A 23,454-nucleotide genomic window follows, 5' to 3' on the forward strand; every position below is an offset into this window, starting at 1 on the left:
GAAAAAAAATATAAAATAAAATAAACGAGAGCATGTTGAAAAGGGGAGGAATTTCGTGCGAAGAAGAAAGAAACTGAGAATCAGAAGACAAAATCATAAACCGTAGAAATATTTAGGGTATGTCTCTGGTGGATTACGCAGATTCTTCCGACGAAGACGAACCTCAAAACCCCGATGCTGCCCAAGAAAAGATTGAACAAATTCAAGAAAAACCACCAGCCCCTGACCACCTCCAAAGCAGGTAATTGCCAAAGTACTTCATTTCGTTTTTTGCTCTTTTTGTGGTACTTTTAATTTTAAATTGAGTTTCCTGTCAATTTGTATTCGATGGGTCAAGGGTTTTGCTCTTAAGGAAAGTATTGTTGGGAACGGTTTTAGAGTCTAAAACTGCAATCTTGATGTTCTCTTTTTGTTTATTTCTGAAGCATAATGTTTTAACAATCATCTCTATTTATCTTCTTTTTTTGGGGATAGAAGGAATGCTTTGAAAGCTTAATCTATTTAGGCAATAGATATTCTTAATAGTGGATTGAGGCATTCATGATTGCAATTGTGACTCGTGGTTTGGCTGCATTGTGTTTCGGTTGGGTGAGTTCTTGTTATAAAGCATCCCAAGTGTAGTTCTGTCAAATTAACAACTTGTACTTGTTTCTTCAACTTCTTAATCAATCTAGGGCAGTCTCTTTCATTTGTGCCCAAATAAATCCATCGAAAAGAAATGAGCAAGGAGTGGTGTTTCTGTTTTATCCTACCTTTGGTTTAGATGTTTATCTGTTTCTTTGTGGCTGATATGGAACACTAGGGAGGTTGGGGTGATGGATGGTCCTTGATTGGATGCGAGAATTGCTCCTTGATGATTTAGTCTGATTGCAGGCTTGTTCATGGTCTATTGGTTTTGATACTGGTGTATCAGTTTGCTAATAACACAAGTGGTAGCCTTGGGGAACTCTGAAAGAACTAGATGATATTTTTGAGCTAACGTGCCATCATTTAGTTGTTCGTTCTTGGGCTCTTAGCTGGCCTTCCAGCTTCTTGTTCCCAATCCTATCATCTTGGCATGAAAATCATGGCAATAGATTCAACTTGCATCCAGATCTACTCATTTGTGGTTTCCTAATGAACTCCTCGTATTTGTTTTATTTGTCATGCCAGGGTCTCGACTACTTTGAGCCCGCCTCCAAGTAAACAATCAGGAAAGGTTCCTGATCAATCTCCGGTGCTTAAACTTCCTGATGTCGCATTCCTCTTGGATTCACCTGTGGTGCCATCTCAATTGAATGCACCGGACCACTCATCCCGAGTTGCAGCTGCTATGGCAGAAAGTGCTGCAAGAAAGAGAGACTTAAATGTATCAGCTGGAAGCTATCCTCGTAATAAAGTTCCAAAACGGATGCTGCCTAACACAAAGAGTGTTCCCGAAACTGTAGGTAGTCATTTGCTCCCGCCTCAGCTGTCTGGAAGGTGTGTTTTTCGCACTATTTTTACTGCCCAAGTCATAATGGCAGTTAATTATCTATTGAGAACACTGTCCTTTCATATGTTGAATTCAGCTAAAGTGTACTGCTCTGAACTACTAACTTGTAGTCCTAATTGCTACAGACATCAATCTAGTTAATCTAAATCTCTGTGTCACTATTTTTTCTGTATATGAGATAACTTGATTCTTGTTAGTACCAATTGCTTCCCTATGTCCCAGTTGATTTGGAGTGCTAATGGAAAACTGCAACTGTGAAAATAATTTCAGGCAGTCAATAGTTTGTATTACTTTGGCATTTTAGAAATAAATTTAGCTTACGTTATAGCTTTAATTATCAATAGTTTTCAGCCTTATCTAGTTGTTTTTCTTATTCATGAGTCATAACTTAGTTTATGTGGTCTTGGTAGTCTTGGTTCAAGATGTCCTTAAATTAAGGTATTGCTGGTGTACCATTTTGCAGGAGCAATGTCGTCACAGAAGACATAAGCAAGCTCTTCGTGAGAAAGCATGCTGATTCACCAACGGAGTAGACCAAAGAAGCTGCTGATGAATTTGCACGTAGAAGTTGGTTTGGCATATCTTTACATGTGTCTTGAGGTTCAGGTTGTAGTTTAAAATCTTCAGTTTTCGATTGTACGTGGGATGTTCGAAACTTGCAGCATCTGCTACCTTTTACTGTCCCTATCATAGGCAGAAATCAGTTGGGATTATCATCATGTTTATCCTACTGCTGAATTGAGAAATTTTTTATTTGTGTATAATTTAACATTAATTAGCTAGCCTGAACTAAAATCCAATCTGAATGGAGCTATTTGAAACCAAGAATATGTGAATCTAGAAAATTAGGGCTAACACTTTTTGTTGCGACAAAGAAAGTACATGGACATGCATGCCATGAGATTAGTTTGTATCAGACAATAATTGTGTCATCTTTGTGTTTGTTTTGCCTCTGTACAAATCAATTCGAATCTGCAAATTCTTTAACTATTAACACCATAATGTATGTGTAAACTTACATCTACGTGCATTTTCATCCAAGTTGGACTAAAGAAACAATTTTCTGTACACATAAATTGATGATTGAATGCAGACTTCACAACGAGGGCTGAGCAAGCAATCGTCGAAAAAGAGGTTTGAATTGAGAGTTTAGCCAACTCCACAAAGAGTAATTGGAGCCATGGAATTGCACCCTCACTAACTTGTTAGGCCCTCCCCTTGAAAACTCCAAATCCTTAGTGACTTCAAAACCGAGGCTTTGAGAGTCATCGAGCAGAGGCAGCACGACTGAGCCGCCTGACTCCAGGCTTCTAATCCACCCACGCAGAAGAAAGTTGACAACCTTGCAATATCAAACAACAAAATGATTTTAAAACATGAGCTAATCTTGTTGTATTTCTGACTTGAGATTCGGAAGACATTGTTATCGTTGTTGTTGTTAGTACCTCTGGAACTTCATCGTGAGGGCAGTGACCTGCCGGGCTTATCTCGTAGTAGGGAGCATCGGGAACTTGGTTTTTCACCTGCATACCGCAGATGGGCATCACCCAAGGATCATCCTTGCCATATGCAAGACAAATAGGTGTGTTGTTCATTTGGCACCTGCAATCAATCAAAATCTCCATTGATATGGCTGCACTATGTGAAAAAGACAGAAGCTGCCATGGGTTCTTCTTCGTTAGGTACCTAGATAAAGCTTCCTTGAAGGATAATTCAGCCTGAGGTGCAAACATGATGGAAGCAAAGGATGCAGCTGCTGCTGGATGTTGTGTTGTTTCAACAATGCGCGTGAACACATCATCCACGTCTGTTGAATGGTCTTTGTATACTTGCTCTAATATTTTCGCTATGCTTGTTGGATCGCTGATCTTCTGCCACCTACAACACCAAACAGGAATTGAGACTCAAGCAATTATCTCAGAAGCAAGCTTGTTCTTATTGGACAGTTTTCTTTAAAATATCAAGATAAGAAAGAATTCTGGTATAGCTTACAAAATTTGGACTAGCTTCCTGACACCGGAAGGGAGAGGAAACGTTCCAGCCCACGGGAAGAGTTTCGACAATCTTGGAGCTCTTAGAGGGTTAGGGAGAAATCCCCAGACGGGCGTTGCATTCAGCAAGGTCACGCCTTTCACTAGTTGTGGGTTGCACGCTGCAAAATAGAGTGCCATATATCCACCAAGCGAGTTTCCAACAAGATAAACGGGTTCTTTAATCACCTGCAATATCGTAACCAAGAAACACCTTTTCAGCAATAATACTTTAATCATCTATAACTTCAACTCAAGTCACAGTTCTTATCATATGATCTAAGAAAATAATAGTTGAAACAATACGTGAGTCATGTTACAGTGTGTACCTCTTCTACAAATTTGTGTACTTGGTCCCTCCACAGATCAGCTGAATAAACCAATTCGTCCGCCCACGTCTCACTCTCATCTCCAAAGCCCCAAACATCATTTTGGCCCGGTAACACATACTGGCTCCCATCTTTGGACTGCAAAGTTGGATCTTCATTTGGAAGTGACATCCCTTGACCCAAGAAATCCAGCGCCCACACCCTATAATCCCGACCAAGATCATTCAGCTGCTTCTTGTAATGAAATGAGCCTACACCAAATCCGGGCAGGAAAAGAACAGGTGGGGACTTGACATTCTCTGAACCTGATGTTTCATAATGTACATTGAAATTGGGCTTCCATTCCCAGAAACAGCTGTTTATGGTAGCAACATTGTCTCCATCCGGCAAACCAGGAATCGAGACTTTAGGTATAGCCTCACGAGTGCCACTTAAACCATTTAGGCCATCAAGCACAAAAGGATCATAGGTTTCACTCAAAACACCCGCGGTGACATCTTCGTATCTTTTAGCGGAGCAGACTGCTGCAGAAGCTCTTTGCTTCCTTAACCTTGAGGTGTGTAGGTGAGAATATCTTGAAGATGTAAAACCTGATCCAACTAAAACCGGAGGAAGACTCCCTTTTGAATCCACAACGCAACACGAAAGTGCAGTATGGCAGGATATGATTTCCATTCCAATGGTGTCGCACTGAATAAACGAAAAAGCAGCAAAATAAGGAAATATTCACATGAACATAGATGCAGAGACAAAGGCCCAAATTCTAGTGTTCAAAAGTTAAGTAATGCCAAATTGATTTTCAGTTTAGATGTAAAGAGATTGTAAATTACTCTATGCTGTAATGAATTCCTTGCTCCACACTAGTTTAAAAATCACACACATACAATATTGCAGGTGATTCTTGGTCACCTCTACAACACTTTGTGGCAGCCAATTTCATATGTATAATACCAAGATTCAATTGCATAGGATCAAAACATAAAAGAATTGATCGAGAAACAAAATAAGATTCCCAAAATTGGAACTTGAACAAACGGAATAAATCTTTATCAGTAAATACCTTTAAGGAGCTGGGACAGATCTTGCAGGAGAGAAATAACAGAAAATGGATCAGTTATAAATAACTGAGAAACTTGTCTGATCTTTATTCAGCTTTTTGAAACTGAAGAAAAGAGGAAATTATTGGAGTCTGGGGTTTCTGGCATTCTTTAAACACCAAGAAATAAATTTATTTTGGCAATTGGAGTCAACAGCGATGAATTTGTCGGTATGTTTGTGTTTTCTTAAATCATAGAGATTGAAGGAGGACGGTGGGGTAATTTGGCAAGAGACCAAGAGTGCACGTAATGAATCAAATATGTGAACATCATTAAGCCAAACAGCACTTTATTAACGAAGAAGAAACTCGAAGAATTTTAAGTAAAATTTATTCATTTTCTATATAACTTCAAAATAATTAATAAAATAGTAACTTTAATTTAATTTAATTTAATTTAGATATGCAAACTCAAATTATTTCATTGCTGGATATGTGAACCCTAGAAAACAATGATATTTTGACTGAACTTTATAAATACCAATTTTTATATATAATTTTTAAACCAAAGGTGAGAATGGAAAATAGAGACATATAGATACAAAATTGATTTAAAAAACGTGGAAGTAAAAGATGCAATGAAAATATCCATGTTTGCAATTTGTAAGAGAGATAATAGCAAAACACAGAAATTGGATGTATTGAGAACTATTGGAATTATTGGTTGTGTTTCCAATGTCAAACCAACTCACCTAAGATCAACTTTTAGCGAATCTTTTGAAAAATCGGACAATTAAGCGCTCTCCTAGTGCTAAACATTTTTTTAATAATTTGATTGAAATATTTAGTTCTTACTATCATCAAAGATCAATTATTGTAAACAGATTGATTTAGTGAATTACGTAATTATATATAATTAAATGTATATTATACAAAATAAGCTAGTATTGTTTTTATACAGTGAACTAGTCCTAAAAAACAAGGATTTGTACAATGCACTTCAAACTATAGTATGAGACGTTTTAATAATGTTTGAATACCTAAAATGAGGGATGTGATCAAAGAAGATTTTGTGGTTGATATAATGACAAATGTAATATATTTTAAATTTAAATAATTATTAATTAAATTAAAAAGGTATTAATCCCAAATCCTATATGTAGTAATTATAACTAACTACTTTCTCTCTCCTTAAAATCATCTCAAATTTTAAATTTACGTAATTCTCTCAATTTAAATTATTTTTTCGCAAAAAATATATCAAATTAAAGATAATTTAGTAAGGATTCCAACGAGATCTCAATTGCATATGTTCCGACGATGTTCGGGTGATGAAATTTGATAAATTATATTTCAATTTTCGTACATGTTGATAAGCAGCTTATATCAACAAACGCAACAAAAAATCTCAATATATTGTAGGCAAAATCTCAAGAGTATTATTAATTTTAAATGATATGTGAGTGAAGTAAGTTAGTGGAATGTGAGACTTCTTTACCATTTATAGTAATTATGAACCGGAGCTCTTATTCGCGGACGGACTAAAATAGAAAAACGGGACTTCTACTCGCGGACAGAGGGAGTACTTTATTAAACATTATACAAAAAAAAATTACTTTATTGAATGTAAAACTAGGAATGTCAATGAGACCAACTTGCTCGGATTATCGGACCATTTGGGTGCGAACTATTCTGGTTGTGAATTTTTTGGATTACTGATTTTCAACCCTAACCCTAATCCTTCGAGTTTTAGGCTAACTCATCAAGTTAATCCTCCGTCCCATAAAAGATGTTACACTTGTTGGATTGCACGAGAATTTTAAGAGGGTTTGTTTTGTGTGTTAAGTGGAAAGAGAATATATAATTTTTATATTAATGTGTGAGAAAAAAATTTATGAAAATAAAAATGTGACATCTTTTATGGGACGGATGAAGTATTATTATTTTTTTATAAATTAATAATTAATTTATTTTTTAAATATAACTTAAAAGTGCAAATCATTTTTAATTACAATTATAGTAATAGTCATATTTTATTATTATTATTATTATTATTATTATTATTATTATTATTATTATTATTATACCAATAACTGCTAATTTACTAACTTGTGTAATATAATTATCTAAAGCATGTAATAGAAAATAATACTAGTATTTATTATTATTGTTATTATTTTATTATATATTAATAATTAATTAAAATAATCTTAATGAAAATTTAAAATTATTATATTCAGTTATAAAATCAATAAATAACTATAATTGATAAATATGTTATTAAATCATTTATTGTTATGATAATATAATATTGGATTGTAATCAATTGCTAACTAATTAGCAATTTTAAATTAAGACCAATTTCTAATAATTAGATTAAGAGATTTAGTGGTTGAAATAATGTCAAGTGGATTATATTTTAAATTTAAATATAAACTATAATAATACCAGTTCATATATAATAGTTAAAACTAACATTTTTTTCTCTATTCAAAATCATCTCAAAACTTTAAATTTACTTAACTCTCTTGATTTAACTTATCTTTTCGCAAAACATATATCAAAATAAAGGTAATTTTATAAGAATTCTAACGAGGTCTTAATTGCATATGTTACGACAATGTTCGGATGATGAAATTTGATAATTTTTATTTCAGCTTTCATATATGTTGATTATCATATTTTATATCAACAAATGCATCAAAAAATTTCAACATAATGCATGTAAAATAGCAATAAAACTGTGTTGATATATTTGTGTACTTGTGTTGAAATACTTGTGTCATTGTGTTGATATTTGTAATACACTATGTTGATATAAAAAAACCACGAAAATTATGATATGATAACGGAATAACGATCTTACCCCTTTGTTGATATTTTATCTACTATCAATTGAAATTTGTGAGATTTAATCTCTTATCTCATTCACTATCTTAGAATCTAAGGGTGTAGATTCGGTCTTAGTTTTGAATTAAGATGCTATTAAACAATATAAGAGGACTCATAAATCATATTAATAACTTATTAAGCAGTAACTCTTAATCTAGTTCCAAAAAGAACAAAAAGAGTTCAAGTACTACTAGCATTTTTGGAACCAACCATATCTAACTATTTTTATAAAATGAATGGAATACAATAATACTATCAAGTAACCATTCACCATATTACAAACAAGTCTTAAATTATTCATCCCTCATAATTTTGGAACCAACCATATCTAACTACTTCTATAAAACGAATTGGAATATAGTAATATCAAGCAACCATTCACCTTATTACAAACAAGTCTAAAATTATTCATCCCTCTTTTATTTATTTTGCATAGTTAAATATATATTCATGCAATCCATCCATCTAGATCCCCTAAAAGGAGAACAATTGTGTCATTAAACGGACAGCTGACTTATATTAGTATTATTATCAATCGCTGGTCAATAGGTTTTTAATTCTCCTCATTCTAATTCAATTAAGGCATGTACTGCACTATATATTTATAACTAATGTAACTCCAATTTTTTTGGGAAATAAAATTGAAAGAAAATGTAGTCGCATAGAGAGGGGTAGTTTCGTCTTTCCGTTGCGCCAAAATTCGAGCTGAGCTGGACACGCTTTTAGAGTATGGCTGCTAAATCACTCAAATTCCATTTATACCCTTTTTCATGGCAAGAAAACCCTGACACCCCCATTTCTGATCTCATCTCTCCAAACTAGAAGTGTAACAGAAACACAGCGCGAGAGGAAAATCAAAACCTAAAAATCTACAAAATCAAAATAAACAGAGAGAAAATTCTCTCTCACTCTTCCTCGATCTACGCCCAATCATCCCATAAACCTAGATCTGTTTCACGCGATTAGCCGATTGATTTATGTGAATTTCCCCTCCTCCGATACGTAGCTGCATCTTGTTTCACAGATCATCATAGATTTTTGCAATGGCGGGCTATATAAAGGGGATCAACAGATCGGCCTCGACGGCGTTCTCGCCCGACGGTGCGTACATCGCCGCCGGGACGATGGCGGGGGCGGTGGATCTGCAATTCAGCTCCACTGCCAATCTCGATATATTCGAGCTTGATTTCGTTTCCGACGATCGTCAGTTGGTCCTGGCGGGCACTATTCCGAGCTCTGAGCGATTCAATCGGATTTCTTGGGGGAAAGCCTCCGCCCAATCGGAGGAGTATCCACTCGGTCTAATTGCTGGTGGCCTGGTCGACGGCAACATTGGGCTTTGGAATCCTAAGCCCCTGATCTGGTGAATTTTATTTACTTAGATATGTTTCTCATCTAGAATTGCTCCCATTTATCGGACGATTGGATTATTTTCGTCTTGGCTATTGGTTATGGCTGCATTTTTTTTATGCTCGTGTGATCGGTGCTATATTTGATGCATTGTAACTTGCATGTGATTACTGTGACGAGTCTTTTGATTGCTTGATTTCATGAATTAGGAAATTTAAATATGAACGTTTTTGAACAATGGGTGCTGGAAATTATTAATATAAAGCAGTAAGTTGCGGTTTGATTTCAAAATGGAGTGGTTATGTTTTCAAATTCACTATGACCTCAGGTTGCTTGACAAAAAAAGTATAATCAAATTGACCAATTTCAGACTGTTCGCATCACAATGCTGTTGTGATGTGGACATGTGGTTCCTCTTGGGTAAGATTGGTTTGCAGTTCACCTGATTTGTATGGTTTAGGATATTGAACTTTTTTATTTTTTTGGTTGTAAATTAGTAGCCAATTGACTGAATCCAAAAGACACTAAGAAGAATCAACATAGTAGCCAATTGACTGAATCCATGTGATACTAGAACTGCAATCAACATGAGTTGTATGTGCCTATGTGGTGTAAACACACTAAGAAGAATCAACAAATATTGATGTTTATATGAAGACTTGATCGCTTTGTATAGTTTCCGAATTTCGTCTCGGTTGTGCTATTCTTTAGTTTTGCTTATCCTCATGTTTCCTCAATTAAGTTATTGGATTTTTACTTCCAATTGTATTTTTTTCTACATATCATTTATGTTATTACTTTTCTGACACCAGTAAAGAAGGTTCCGATCCAAGTGAGAATACGTTAGTTACAAATCTCACAAGACACAAAGGGCCTGTGAGATTCTACTCCTTGTTCTATATCACTAATGCATTTTATGGATCCCATGTTAATTATACGACTCACAAATATCTTGGTGGTTTTGATTTTTGGTTCAGGTTCGTGGGTTGGAGTTTAATTCTTTTACTCCAAACATTATTGCTTCTGGTGCCGATGAAGGCGATATTTGTATTTGGGATATAAACAAACCAGCAGAGCATAATCTTTCTCCACCACTGAAGGTATGCAGTGATTAATAAGTCTAGCACCAACTCAAGGCCTTTAAACTAATTATGTAAAAACAGGAAACTCTTGAAACATATTGCAATGTTTTACATGTATGATGTATCATGTGTTGCTTGGTTTTCCATTTTCTTTGTTGGGGAGTTCTGTAGTTCATATGTTAGACGTTAAATGTTTGATGGATCTGTGTTCAAAAAATCATGAGATATCCTTGTCTATGTACTGCAGAATTCATTCAAGGGAGAGATGACTAATTGTTTACAAACTGTATGCAGTTCAAAATAGTCTTTCTTCAAAGCTCAAAGGATCAAATTTATATTCTTACTGAAAATGGCTAAAACTGTAATGAAATTTACTTATTCTGTTATTGCCTGGTTCGGTCAAAATATATCACTTTTTATAAATTAATAGTAGATTATCATGTTATAAAACCCTACAGTTTTATCGTGGAGTCACCTGACACCACAATCCTTGGGGCAGGTAACAAAGATTTTTATGGATTTAGTAATACGTGTTGAGCAACATTTTATTGATCTGTGAAAATTCACTATGAGCTGATTCACTGATATTGTGGCTTTTGGACTAGCATTTACCTTGTGGCCACAAACTGAAACTATTTCTTTTGAGGAAAAAAACCACCTCTATAAAACAGAAAGCTAGGCTTCATATGCTTCTGTAGAGCAAAAACATCTGCTTCTCAGCTTCATTGGTAGCTGTCTCATTGATGAGTAAAAATGAATTTCTGACTGACATTAATTAGAATTCGTCGAAGAAAGTTCGATGTCTAAGACAAATGACAAAGGAAAAGAAAAGGAAAGAAGTAGATTAATGACATACTATAAAAGATGCAGTTGGAATTTGTTTGGTAGAATATCTTCTGTTATTGAGATAGCCTACTCTGCATGTTGAGTCTTGTATAAGAATCTGGCATCTGCTAAACATGTAAAACTGTGGGTAAACCCTTAACCTTACTTCTTGCTAAGACCAAAGTATGGTCTTGTAAACTAGTGCCCTCAGGGTTCAAGACAAAGGATATCTTCTTCAAGATAAATAGAAAGCGAATGATGTATTTCTCATGTGTAGATTACTTTGTGGAATGCTTCTTATGGGCATTTTAAACATGTGTAGACCAAAAATTGTTTTCACTGACCCCACATAGATTATCGAGTTTTCCATTTCTATTTTCCCTTTCAGATCGGTTTTGCTTCTGATCTCTAGTAATTAATAGGTTTTGGCCTATCGGTTTTAAACTATGCTGCCTCTCTTGTCAGTTATTTCCACATCCAGATTGGGATGAGAACTCAACCTTTTGAAATGTTAACAGGGTAACGGATCTGCATCACAAGGTGAAATTTCATTTTTGTCCTGGAACAGCAAGGTTCATCATATCCTGGCATCCACTTCATATAACGGGACAACTGGTGAGAATGCTGCCATTATAATGGATTTTTTCCCTCTTGAATATACATTGCGTTAGAATGACAAGGATTAATTGTAATTTCAGTGGTGTGGGATCTGAAGAAGCAAAAGCCAGTTATAAGGTATGTCATCTGTATTTGAGTTAATGTGAAATTACATTGTTGTGTTGAGCCACTGAATAATGTCCCTTATGTTCCTTTTTCTGATGATCTTTTATATGCATGCCCTTGCAGTTTCTCGGATCCAGTTAGAAGGAGGTGCTCTGTTTTGCAGTGGAATCCCGATGTTGCAACTCAGCTTATTGTTGCTTCTGATGATGATGTGTCACCTTCTCTCAGCGTAAGCAATACATATGTCCTTAGCGTTAGTGCATTGGCACAATATTATTTCTCAAAGGCTACTTAAATTTGTGTCTGTTGGTGATTGCGGCTTTCATTTTCAGATGTGGGATATGCGGAATATAATGACTCCAGTGAAAGAGTTTGTAGGACACACCAAAGGTGAATTATCTGTGTTTTACTTCTGACATTTGCATAACCTTTTTTCCTAACTTGTTTGGTATAAGCTTGAAAGTGTTTAGGCTTTTACCTTGCACTCTGTTGTCATGCATTGGGTTAGTCTTATGTGCCATGTCTTGTGTTCTTGTATTATATATAGCACCTCTGAGGGCCCCAAAGTGGTACAAGAGAAAAGCTGGAGTTTCATTTGGCTTTGGTGGGAAGCTCATTTCATTTAATTCTGCTGAACAACCTGCTGGATCTTCAGAGGTATGCTTACAGCATTTTAGAGTTCTGCTGGCACATATTACACTCTCTGACAGTCTTTTCTACATCCAGGTCTTTGTGCACAATTTAGTCACTGAACATGGTTTGATTAGTCGATCTTCTGAGTTTGAAAAGGAAATACAAAATGGGGATAAATCAGCTCTAAAACTCTTATGTGAAAGGAAATCTCAAGAATCTGAGTACGTCTTCTTCATTCTAGACTTGGTAGAATCAGCATGCATAGGAACTCTTAGGCCTATATTTACTTATTATTTCCTGCTCAGATCTGAAGACGAACGAGAAACATGGGGCTTCATGAAGGTTATGTTCAATGAGGATGGAACTGCACGGTCAAAGCTGCTTTCCCATCTTGGTTTCAGTCAGCCTATTGAAGAAAGCAAGTCTGAGCAGAATGATCTTGCAGAGCAGGTTGAAGATCTTAGTCTTGATGAGAGTAAAACTATTAAAACAGGTGTTTCTGGGTACAGAGAATCTGCCTTGTTTGCAACTGACAATGGGGAAGATTTCTTTAACAATTTACCTAGCCCCAAGGCAGATACACCTGTGGCTAATTCCAAGGGCGAAGTTGTAGGAGACGCTGTAAAAGAATCCCATCAAGAAATTGACGGACTGGAGGAGAGTTCTGACCCTTCATTTGATGATGCTGTCCAACGTGCTTTAATTGTTGGTGATTACAAGGGGGCAGTTGCACAGTGCATTTCTGCCAACCGTTTGGCAGATGCCTTGGTCATATCTCATGTTGGTGGTACTTCATTGTGGGAGAGCACACGTGACCAGTACCTCAAGACAAGTCGCTCTCCCTACCTGAAGGTGGGGAGTCATTGTTTACATTGCTGGCTTTCTATTATCTCTTAGAATGACTAAACTTTAGTTACTTCAGGTTGTTTCTGCAATGGTAAACAATGACTTAATGAGCATAGCAAACACCAGACCTCTGAAATCGTGGAAGGAAACCCTTGCTCTCTTTTGTACTGTAAGTCTATCATTTCCTCTTTAGACAAAGTTGAGTTTGTAAAATTTCAAATTGTTGTTACGTCCGACCTATTTATGTAAACATATTTTAGATTGTAAACTTTTGAAATTTAAACCCAGATAGCTTGTCTGCCTTCATACTCTGATTCTCTCAGGGATCAGTGCTTAATGTATATCTTGATAAAGAATTAACATTTGTCTAGAGGAGCTATTTGCAGATTTCATGTTATAAAACATAATGAGTATGTTCTTTTACAGAGGTGTAGATGACGACATCTGTGTATTGAAAAGTAGACAATGTTTCTTTTGCTCTATAGTACTCCCTCCCGTTTTTCCATTTTAGTCCGTCCGCGAATAAGAGTCTCGGTTCACTTTTTCCATAAATGGTAATAGGGTCCCACCTTCCACTAACTCATTCCACTCACATTTCATTTAAAACTAATATATATAAGTGGAACCCTTATTCCACTAACTTTTTTCCACCTACTTTTCTTAACATTTCTTAAAACCCGTGCCGCCCATGAATGGGACTCCTAATGGCGGACAGAGGGAGTATTATATTTGCATCTATTTTATGTTATAAGGTAACATAGCAATGTTCATGACCTGTAACTAAAATCCTAACTCTTAGTATAGGCCTTTGCTTGTCTATGGAAGATCAGTTGCCATTAAGGTGTTTATCAAAGCTATGTGTTATAATGAGGGGTGGTTTTTGTAGGTTACATCCTTAGATGCATTCCTAATGATTTATATTTGCATCTTAAACTACTACATATATATAAAACAAGACTTTAACAAATACTATGAGTTATGATTAAGGGGCCACATGTTATATAGTAAGTACTAGTATACTATAGTATGAGATTTCATTCATTTAATGCTCTGTATTAACATTCAACATATCAACTCCTTATATGTTTTATTACCAGTGATGGTAATTCTAATGGTTTGGAGTTTGCACGAATTAATCTTCTATGGATATTAAGTGTCGTGCGCACATGTATTCTGTGTGGAACATATTTATGGGTTAACTCCACAAGTAAATCTTTTTTTGTTTGCGTGCTAGACTGCTAGTCTAAAAAAATTCTGACATGTCTCGTTTCTGGTCTCTTGCTGTTATCCAGTTTGCACCAACAGATGAGTGGACGCTATTATGTGACACTCTTGCTGCTAAACTCATGTCTGCTGGTGATACAACTGCCGCAACTCTATGTTATATCTGTGCTGGAAACATAGACAAAACTGTCGAAATTTGGTCGAAGAATCTGTCAGCAGAACATGATGGAAAGTCCTATGTAGACCGTCTCCAGGTAAGCACACATCCACTTAGTGTTATTTAAAACAGTCTAAGCTCAGTGGGAGATGAATTCACATGGTTTAGTTTTACCCTTGAAGGATTTAATGGAGAAGACTATCGTCTTTGCTTTGGCTTCTGGGCAAAAGCGATTTAGTGACTCACTGTGTAAGCTAGTTGAGAAATATTCTGAAATATTAGCAAGTCAAGGGCTTTTAACTACGGCGATGGAGTACTTAAATCTTCTGGGGACTGAAGAATTGTCTACTGAAATCACTATCTTGCGTGAGCGTATTGCTCGTTCAACTGAGCCAGGTCTGTGGTTATGCTATTTCATCTCTATATGCTCTCCTTATAGTCTGTCTCCAGAAAGGGCTACAATTGTCTGCCACTAAACTGAATGCATATCTTTCTCAATTTGCTGAACTTATTGTCAGATTTCGAGTTGCTTCTGCAAATAGTAACTGTTTACCAATGGCTCATTTAATATAATTCATTCCCCATCATTCTTCTTTTTGTGCAATAAATTTTATATTAAAAACATTACAACCTTCTATGGGTATATTTCAGAGAAAGAGATTGTGAATACAGCAACTTATGATAATAGTCACTCTCAAGTGGGAGCTGTATATGATAATAGTTACAGTGGTGTTGGCACTTCTCAACATTATTATCAGGTATATATTTCACCCTTCTTTGATTAAAATGTTAGTATTGTAGTCTTAGATATATTTTCTCTTCCTCAGGATACTCGAGCATCCCATATCCCACCAACCAATGCGAGCAGTCAGTATGATAATTATCAGCAGGCAACACCTGCTGTTTCATATAGAAGTGCTTATAATGCTCCTCCTACTTATCAGCCAGTTGCACAGTCTAATACTCCTACGCCTCCTATGTTTGTCCCTTCTCCTGTAACTACAGCTCCAGTGGTGAGTCCAGTATGGTTTGGTTTCTATATTAATGCTACATCTATATGTTTGGGTGGTTGTGGTGAAGTTAAATTCTGATTAGAGAACATCTGTTATCTATATCATTGCAGGGAAACTTTCTTCCTCCACCTGTTAATGCTCCGCCTCCTGCGAAATTTATTCCCTCAACCCCTCCATTATTGAGAAACGCAGAGCAATATCAGCAGCCATCAACTTTGGGTTCTCAGTTATATCCAGTATGCTAGCCTCCTTAATTCTCACCCCCTTCTTTTAAATTCAACTGCCATTTCTGAGTGCATGAATTGCATATTATGTAGGGGGCTGCTAACACTGGTTATCAAGCTGGCCCTCAGGGTATGCCTGCATATGGTGGTAACACATCTCAAGTGGGACCAACTACTAGGCAAGTTATGTCCCAGGTTGTGGCTCCTACCCCACCTTCTACAGGATTCATGCCAATTGGCAATTCAGGGGCTCAAAGACCTGGCATGAATCCAGTGCAACCTTCTAGTCCTTCTCCACCAGTTGCTATGCAACCACCAGTTACTCCTGCTGCTCCCCCTCCTACAGTGCAGACTGTTGATACGTCAAATGTTCCTGGTGAGCTTCTTTTCCCACTCCCACTTTAATTAAATCTATTGAAGAGTTATAGAAGCAACTTATCAAATGCCTGCAGATCCTTTCATCAACTCTCAACTCTATTTTCTCAAAAAAAAATTCCCTTCAATTTTTTTTAATCACACTTTTCTTTATTCACTCTTTTACAAACATTGTTCACCAATTACTTGAATAGTGTGTTAAAAAGACGGAAACCAAACTACAATAGATTAAGGGCTTACTATAGTAAGGTTATAAGTAAAGCTAAAAGGCTATATTAAACCAATCATTGCCTTCAACTGTGGAATATCCCTCTTCTGTGGATTAGGAAAATCTTTCCATATGTTCTTTGTAAAAAAACGTAGTTGGGTCAAGGTAAAAGAAGTGAAAATGCAGATTGAGAATCAATATGAGCCACGAGAGAGTGATTGAGCGTTGAGCAGAGAATCAATATCCCACTTGAGCAGTGAGCTATTGTTTTGGAATTTATTTTCCCTGTTTACAATTATTGAGTTTTATGATTGAGGTTGAAACTCTTTAAGTAAACACTTGAAGTGTGCCATAACTTTTATTGCAAAACCTGTACTAATTGTTAATGTTGTATGAAGAACCTTATTCCATTTGGTTTTACTCCCTGACACAACATTTGATATCTCCTACAGCACAACAGAAGCCTGTCATTGCAACGCTAACTAGACTCTTTAACGAGACAAGTGAAGCATTGGGCGGATCGCGGGCGAATCCAGCTAAGAAGAGAGAAATAGAGGACAACTCAAAGAAGTTAGGCGCCTTGTTTGCAAAACTTAATAGTGGAGACATATCTAGAAATGCTGCAGAAAAGCTCGTACAGCTTTGTCATGCACTGGACAATGGTGATTTTTCCACTGCCCTTCAGATCCAGGTACAGGAGAAATCTCCAACAGCTATATCTTTTTTTGGTTTTTGATTTATTCTTCTCCCTTTTCAATTGATGGCTTTGCATGTGAATGATGTGATATAGGTTATCCTCACAACAAGTGATTGGGATGAATGCAACTTCTGGTTAGCAACACTGAAAAGAATGATCAAGACCAGACAGAACTTAAGATAAATTATTCGAGCGTGAGTACTTGTGATGTAGCATCAAATTGTAGTCGTTGGTTCACGTTCAAGTGAGAGGTCTGTACACAAGAATTTATATACAGGTTCTTGTTTTTACTCTTTCGGGACATGTCAACTTTTTGGTTCAATTTGATTGGATTCTTTGATAACAACTCCAACGTTAGATGGTTTTACAGAGCCAAGAGTATTTCTTTTCTGTTTTGGGAAATTATATCCAGATAATATATTTAGCGTTGAGATGTAGATTACTCTTTTAATTAATTCAAGCACAGCGCACTGTTGTAATTTTGTTCAAGGTTTGGCTATGGAAACTACTTATACTCGTATCTTTTTATGACAATCTTTGCGTTCTACTTTACTTGGTTTTTGGATTATTAAAAAAACAGTATCAATTTTTTACATTGCATATCCACCACTTCAACTCTGGTAAGATTCCCTGGGCTTTGGCTCTTATATGAACATGTCCAAATAGTATCGCTTCACGAGCATAAAACAGAAAATATACTAGAGTACTTACTATATACTGCAAATGTTTCAAATATTTTTTAAAGGATAGATAATGTAATGAAAATTGATTCTTAATCATTAAATTCCTAGTTTAATTATAAATAATATGACGTGTGCTTTATACTAGTATATAGTTTAATTATTTGAAATTTAAAAGTAACTAAAATACTATACTAAACTATAAAATTATTTAAACATCAAAGTCTTTGACCCCCGACGAAAATTTATACCCTTTTACATCTGTGTATTATCCTTACTGTTTGGCCGTGATAAAACACACTAACTTTGTATGTACAAATAAGTATGAGGGAAAGTTGTAGGATATGGGTGGTGTGCTTTGGTTTCCTAGATAAAATAGTAAAATCTAGGATTAATTTGTGAGATTATTTAATAAGAGGGGGCTAGCTATGACTAATTATCACATGATCACTATCGATATCCATTCAGGATTAAGTAATGAGATTCAATCGCATGAACCAAACACTAGTACAATTTAATCATGAGATATAATCTTGCAAACCGAAAACCCACTGGGATGATGAAATTTAGGGACTTATTGGATTGTCGAAGAGCTGAAATTCAATCTACCAGTGATTTGGTGAGAGAATTGTGGTTGTGCGGGATGTGTAGGTGATTTGGGGTCTGAAATTCAATTGGTAGAACTATCATTAGTCATGCAACAAATTTCTCAAGTAACTACTCTGGACTATCAATGTTATTGATGGTTTGGTATTGTACTTACTGAAAAGGAACTCAAGATATGCTAAACTTGACGAAAATTTTCTACACTTTACAAAAATCACACGTGCTAGAAAGGGAGAACAACACAACGTTATGTTATAAGTAACGCGAAGAACATAGAGCAATGGCGGATCTAGGGGGGCAGGAGGGGGGCGACCCGCCGACATGGACCGGGACATAAATTTTTCAACATCGCCCCCTCCGAAAGCTTCCGACGTCGCCCCCTCCCCCTCCGAATTCTGATAAGTTTCCGTCACCTGAGCTGAGGCATGAGAAAGAAGAATGAGAAAAAGAATGAGAAAGAAGAGTGAGATCGGCTGACACCATTTGGGTCAAGTTGTTGAAGCCCAAATAATATGAATTTCAAGCCCAAAATTATTGAATAATTAACCCAACCAATCACAATTATAAATAAGAGTCACAAGATTCAAACCAAATAATTGATAAAGATGAAATTGAAGCTGATCCTGGTAAACGAAGTTCAATTGCAAGTTATGATGTGAATATTCGTGATCGAAATCGTAGATAGTATGTAGCTAAAGGTACTTGTCAACCAAAAGGATTCAATTTTCAAAATACACGTCAAGGAAAAGACAATAGATGTTTTAGAGATGTTTGGTACAAGGATCGTGATTGGCTTGAGTATAGTGTCTCGAATAATGCCGCATATTGTTTTTATTGTTTTCTTTTCAACGTGATTCTGTGGCACCGGGGGATGAAGCATTGAAAAGAGCGAAACTTTGGTCGGTAAACACACTGTGCGCGCAGAAAGAATTTAACAGGTTCCCTAGGTCCAGCAAATCCTCTAGATCACGCGGTCTAGGAACTCGTTGGTCGTCGGAAAATCCTGGTCGTCGGACACACAGAGCACTCTTCCAAAAACCCTCAACCACTTTACTAAACCTAGCATAGAGAAGTAGGGACCGATCCCACATAAATGGATGCGTAATAATCATGTTCAAGGATTTGGACTTGTTTTTGGAGTTGGCTGCTGCCACGCATTTTTCTTGGGTTGAGGAAAATAAACTTAACTTGGGAATTTAAAACTGCTACGCTAACAGCTAGACCTAGGCGAAACAACAAAAGCATGCACGAAAGTTACCCGAACAAACACTAGATCTAAGAAACTACTCTAATTACCTAGACCTGGGAAACAAACTGACCGTGGGGACCATGACTGAAAAAAAAAGACAGTACGGACGAAAAGCTGGCAAAACAACTAACTCTGGTACTAACGAACAACGACATCACTTCTTCAACCAAATTGCGTAAAAACTCAGAATAAAAACAACATGAACCAAATCGGAACATAGCAGACCGAATCTAAACCATTTTAAAGAGTAACAATGAAGAACTAAACAGATCTACAGATGCTAGACGAAGTAAAACCGAAAGCAAGCGGAAAACTCAAATCCATGCACGACTCAACCTCCTCACTTCGGATCCGACCTCAGACGCTAAATCCACTCCGGATCCAAGCGTCCGACACAAACTCCAACCAAAAGAAACATTTCATAACTTCAGATTTAGACAACAACCTCCAATCAATCAACAAACCACAGATCTATCACCAAATTCCCAGATCGAGTACCACCGCAGCAAAAACAGAGATCGACATATAACTTGTCAAAATAAACTCTCAACAGCAGGATCTATGTAAATCAACTTGAAAAATCACAGATAAACGCAAACAAACAGAAGTGAATAGATAATCAGTAGCATCAACAACCGAATCGACTCCCAAAAGTGAAGTTCGACCGTGAAAGTGCAAAACAAACTGAAATTTAAAGAGATTGTATCTTCGCCCTCAAGCGGACGGTGTTGCGACTGAAACTTTCTGAAGAAATGAACCCTTTCGGAACCGAAACTACCCCAGATCTCTCATTCCCAAGTGTGTGTTATGTGTGTGAGCTAAGAGTGAGCGAAAAAGAGTGATGATTTGTGTGTTGCGTGCTCTTCTATTTATAGGCGTTGGAGTGGGGCCCAGCGAGGTATAGATAGACTTTGTTGCCCTCAGCTACTGACTCCCTCCTTCACGCCTTCTTTTCCCTTAGATTCTGCTCATTTTTACTCCATTCCTTCGCTAGATTGTTTCCTTCAACACCTCCTTGATCTAGCGATTCTGTCACACACCTGGCTTATAAACCGTGTTAGACCCAACAAAATGTAACGCTTTTCACCATATAACCGATGCATGAAATTAGCCTTATCAAGCATTTACTGCTGGTGGGTTTTCTAATTGGAAAAAAACACTTGAAAAGTTCAAGACTGATCGACGGAATAGGATGAGAGATGAATGGTTGAATGATAGTTTGGTGATATACAGTGAAAGGTCCATCTTCGCCACTGTTTCTAATGAAAGAATCTTGATACGTTTTTGATAAGGCTAATTTCATGCATCGGTTATATGGTGAAAAGTGTTACAATTTGCTAGGTCTAACATGTTTCCTAAGCCAGGTGTGTAATAAAATCGCTAGATCGAGGGAATGCTGAAGGAAACGGTCTAGGAAAGGAATGAAGTGAAGTGAGCAGAATTCAAAAGAAAAGAAGGCGTGGCGGAGGGAGTTAGTAGTTGAGGGCAACAAAGTCTATCTATACCTCGCTGGGCCCCACTCCAACGCCTATATATAGAAGAGCATGCAACGCACAAATCATCACTTTTTACTCTCTTTTAGCTCACACACATAACACACACTTGGGAATGGGAGATCTGGGGTAGTTCGGGTTACGAAAGGGTTCATTTCTTTAGAAAGTTTCAGTTGCAACACCGTCCGTGTGTGGACGAAGATACAATCTCTTTTAATTTCAGTTGTTTTGCACTTTTGCGGTCGAACTTCACTTTCGGGAGTCGACTTGGCTGTTGATGTTACTTGTTATCTTTTCGCTTCTGTTGGTTTGCGTTTAGTTGTGATATTTCAAGATGATTTACGTAGATCTTGCTGCTGAGAGTTTATTTTAACAAGTTTTATGTCGATCTCTGTTTATTTTGATGTTGTAGTACTCGATCTGGGAATTTGGTGATAGATCTGTGGTTTGTTGACTGATTGGAGGTTGTTGTTTAAATCTGAAGTGATGAAGTGTTTCTGTTGGGTGGAGTTTGTGTCGGACGCTTGATCCGGAGTGGATTTAGCGTCTGAGGTTGGATCCGAAGTGAGAAAAGGAAGTTGTTGGATGGATTTGAGTTTTCTGTTTGTTTCTTGTTTTACTTCGTCTAGCATCTCGTAGATCCGTTTAGTTCTTCGTTGTTATGCATCAATTTGATTTAGATTTAGTTTGCTCTACTCTGATTTCGTTCATGTTGTTTTTCTTATGAGTTTTTACGCAATTTGGTCAAGAAGATGATGTCGCTGTTAGTTAGTACCCGAGTTAGTTATTCTGCGGCAGCTTTTTGTCCGTACCCTGCTTTTTCAGTCATGGTCCCCACAGTCAGTTTGTTTCCTAGGTCTAGGTAATTAGAGTAGTTTTCTTAGATCTGGTAATTGAGCAGTTAATTTTCTTTGCAACGTTCTCTTGTATTTCGTCTAAGCCTAGCTATTAGCGTAGTAGTTTTAAAGCTCCCAAGTCAAGTTTAATTTGTTTTCCTCAACCCAAGAAAAATGCGTGGCAGCAGCCAACACCAAAAACAAGTCCAAATCCTTGAACATGATTATTACGCATCCTTCTCTGTGGGATCGATCCCTACTTCCCTATTCTAGGTTTAGTAAAGTGGTTGGGGGTTTTTGAAAGAGTGCTCTGTGCGTCCGACGACCAGGATTTCCTACGACCAACGAGTTCCTAGACCGCGTGATCTAGTGGATTTGCTGGACCAAGGGAACCTGTTTATTTCCTTCTGTGCGCACCGTGAACACAAATGCGTACTTTCAGTTTTCAAGATATGAATACCCGTAGAAGTCAGTTGTCGCGATTAACGGATGCAAATGCTACTTGAATTGTAACATATAATAACTTTTATTATTATAAAAAAATATATTGAAGTTAATGATATTTAATATTTTATTAATTTATTTTTTATTTCGCTTCACCCCCTCTGTTTTAAGTCTCTAGATCCATACACATGACGCACATTCAGACCCACAACAGCTCTAGACTCTTCCAATCTCGTGGCCTTTATCCATTATCGATCCTGCATACTCCCTACACTACACGTTCTTACTAAATAAAAAAGGTTCCATGGTGAAATCTTTGTTGTAGAATTAATCAACCTAAAGTAGAAAATTTCTTCATAACAAAGTTATTCCTATTCCACAAATTAAAAAACGATTTAGGAAAGAAATTGGGGAATTCGCACATTAACTATATCAACAGTTTTGGACAACGTTTTGTTTGCTTGATGGTGGAATTAAAATTTTATTGGGACAATATCATACTCCTTCCGTCCCGCTTTATGAGTTCCGGTTGAGTCGGGCACATGTTTTAAAAAAAAAAGTGTTTGAGTGTGTAATAAATAAATATTGTAGTGGATGTTGGGACCCACTTTTAATTGAGTGTCCAATAAATAAATGTTATAGTGGAGGTTGGGAACCATTTTTAACACTTTGTAAATATTTTTTATTAATTTATCTCAACCAGAACTCCTAAAGCAGAACACCCTAAATTGATTAACCGAAACTCCTAAAATGAGACGGAGTGAGTACTATATATTCCCCCTTTTCATCATTACATGTCTAAATCCACATCATGCGTTGTCATGACACGTTAATATTCTTTATTCCCAAAAATGAAACTCAAACTATCTAAACAAATTTATATATCTTGACCCAAAACATCTTATGCTGCACTCTCTAAACGTTGAGACATTTAGTGTCCCAAACATTAGCAAAGTACTACTCCATAGTAGGATTACTACTATATCTTTCACAACATAGAGAGCATACTTATATTTTTTAGTCCCTTC

At 36.6% G+C, this 23,454-nt stretch overlaps 3 protein-coding genes across 4 annotated transcripts; 2 read left to right on the forward strand and 1 right to left on the reverse strand.

Moving 5' to 3' along the window:
* On the forward strand, positions 1-2,249 carry LOC125222565. 2 transcript variants are annotated; one of them, XM_048125251.1, is made up of 3 exons: positions 1-241; positions 1,153-1,427; positions 1,938-2,249. In XM_048125251.1, the coding sequence occupies exons 1-3, from the start codon at positions 120-122 to the stop codon at positions 1,961-1,963; spliced, it is 423 nt and encodes a 140-aa protein (XP_047981208.1). In that variant the 5' UTR covers positions 1-119; the 3' UTR covers positions 1,964-2,249. The 2 variants fall into 2 exon arrangements, with proteins under 2 accessions (XP_047981208.1, XP_047981207.1); XM_048125250.1 differs by having other exon boundaries at positions 6-241; positions 1,153-1,461.
* Positions 2,250-2,439: 190 nt separating this feature from the next.
* On the reverse strand, positions 2,440-5,159 carry LOC125222564 (pheophytinase, chloroplastic). Its single transcript, XM_048125249.1, has 6 exons — positions 4,894-5,159; positions 3,834-4,523; positions 3,467-3,693; positions 3,161-3,352; positions 2,920-3,076; positions 2,440-2,816 (listed from the first exon to the last, which is right to left on the reverse strand). The coding sequence occupies exons 2-6, from the start codon at positions 4,506-4,508 to the stop codon at positions 2,571-2,573; spliced, it is 1,497 nt and encodes a 498-aa protein (XP_047981206.1). The 5' UTR covers positions 4,509-4,523; positions 4,894-5,159; the 3' UTR covers positions 2,440-2,570.
* Positions 5,160-8,561: 3,402 nt separating this feature from the next.
* Positions 8,562-17,607, forward strand: LOC125220450 (protein transport protein SEC31 homolog B-like). The gene is made up of 19 exons (XM_048122618.1): positions 8,562-9,124; positions 9,924-9,987; positions 10,089-10,211; positions 11,537-11,633; positions 11,717-11,753; positions 11,865-11,970; positions 12,074-12,146; positions 12,250-12,398; positions 12,468-12,595; positions 12,680-13,226; positions 13,297-13,389; positions 14,513-14,698; positions 14,784-14,997; positions 15,253-15,359; positions 15,429-15,614; positions 15,725-15,850; positions 15,932-16,214; positions 16,874-17,112; positions 17,212-17,607. The coding sequence occupies exons 1-19, from the start codon at positions 8,805-8,807 to the stop codon at positions 17,299-17,301; spliced, it is 3,168 nt and encodes a 1,055-aa protein (XP_047978575.1). The 5' UTR covers positions 8,562-8,804; the 3' UTR covers positions 17,302-17,607.
* The last annotated feature ends 5,847 nt before the right edge of the window (positions 17,608-23,454 follow it).

The sequence above is a fragment of the Salvia hispanica genome, chromosome 4 (assembly GCF_023119035.1).
Source record: "Salvia hispanica cultivar TCC Black 2014 chromosome 4, UniMelb_Shisp_WGS_1.0, whole genome shotgun sequence".
NCBI lineage: Eukaryota > Viridiplantae > Streptophyta > Magnoliopsida > Lamiales > Lamiaceae > Salvia > Salvia hispanica.

Coding starts and splice junctions, on each gene's coding strand:
- LOC125222565 (XM_048125250.1), top strand. CDS start 120: ATGTCTCTGGTGGATTACGCAGATTCTTCCGACGAAGACGAACCTCAA. Junction 242..1,152: donor CCTGACCACCTCCAAAGCAG/GTAATTGCCAAA, acceptor TTGTCATGCCAG/GGTCTCGACTACTTTGAGCC. Junction 1,462..1,937: donor CCGCCTCAGCTGTCTGGAAG/GTGTGTTTTTCG, acceptor ACCATTTTGCAG/GAGCAATGTCGTCACAGAAG.
- LOC125222564 (XM_048125249.1), bottom strand. CDS start 4,508: ATGGAAATCATATCCTGCCATACTGCACTTTCGTGTTGCGTTGTGGAT. Junction 3,694..3,833: donor TACACAAATTTGTAGAAGAG/GTACACACTGTA, acceptor ACGATATTGCAG/GTGATTAAAGAACCCGTTTA. Junction 3,077..3,160: donor TTCAAGGAAGCTTTATCTAG/GTACCTAACGAA, acceptor GATTGATTGCAG/GTGCCAAATGAACAACACAC.
- LOC125220450 (XM_048122618.1), top strand. CDS start 8,805: ATGGCGGGCTATATAAAGGGGATCAACAGATCGGCCTCGACGGCGTTC. Junction 13,227..13,296: donor GTCGCTCTCCCTACCTGAAG/GTGGGGAGTCAT, acceptor TAGTTACTTCAG/GTTGTTTCTGCAATGGTAAA. Junction 15,851..15,931: donor TGGGTTCTCAGTTATATCCA/GTATGCTAGCCT, acceptor CATATTATGTAG/GGGGCTGCTAACACTGGTTA.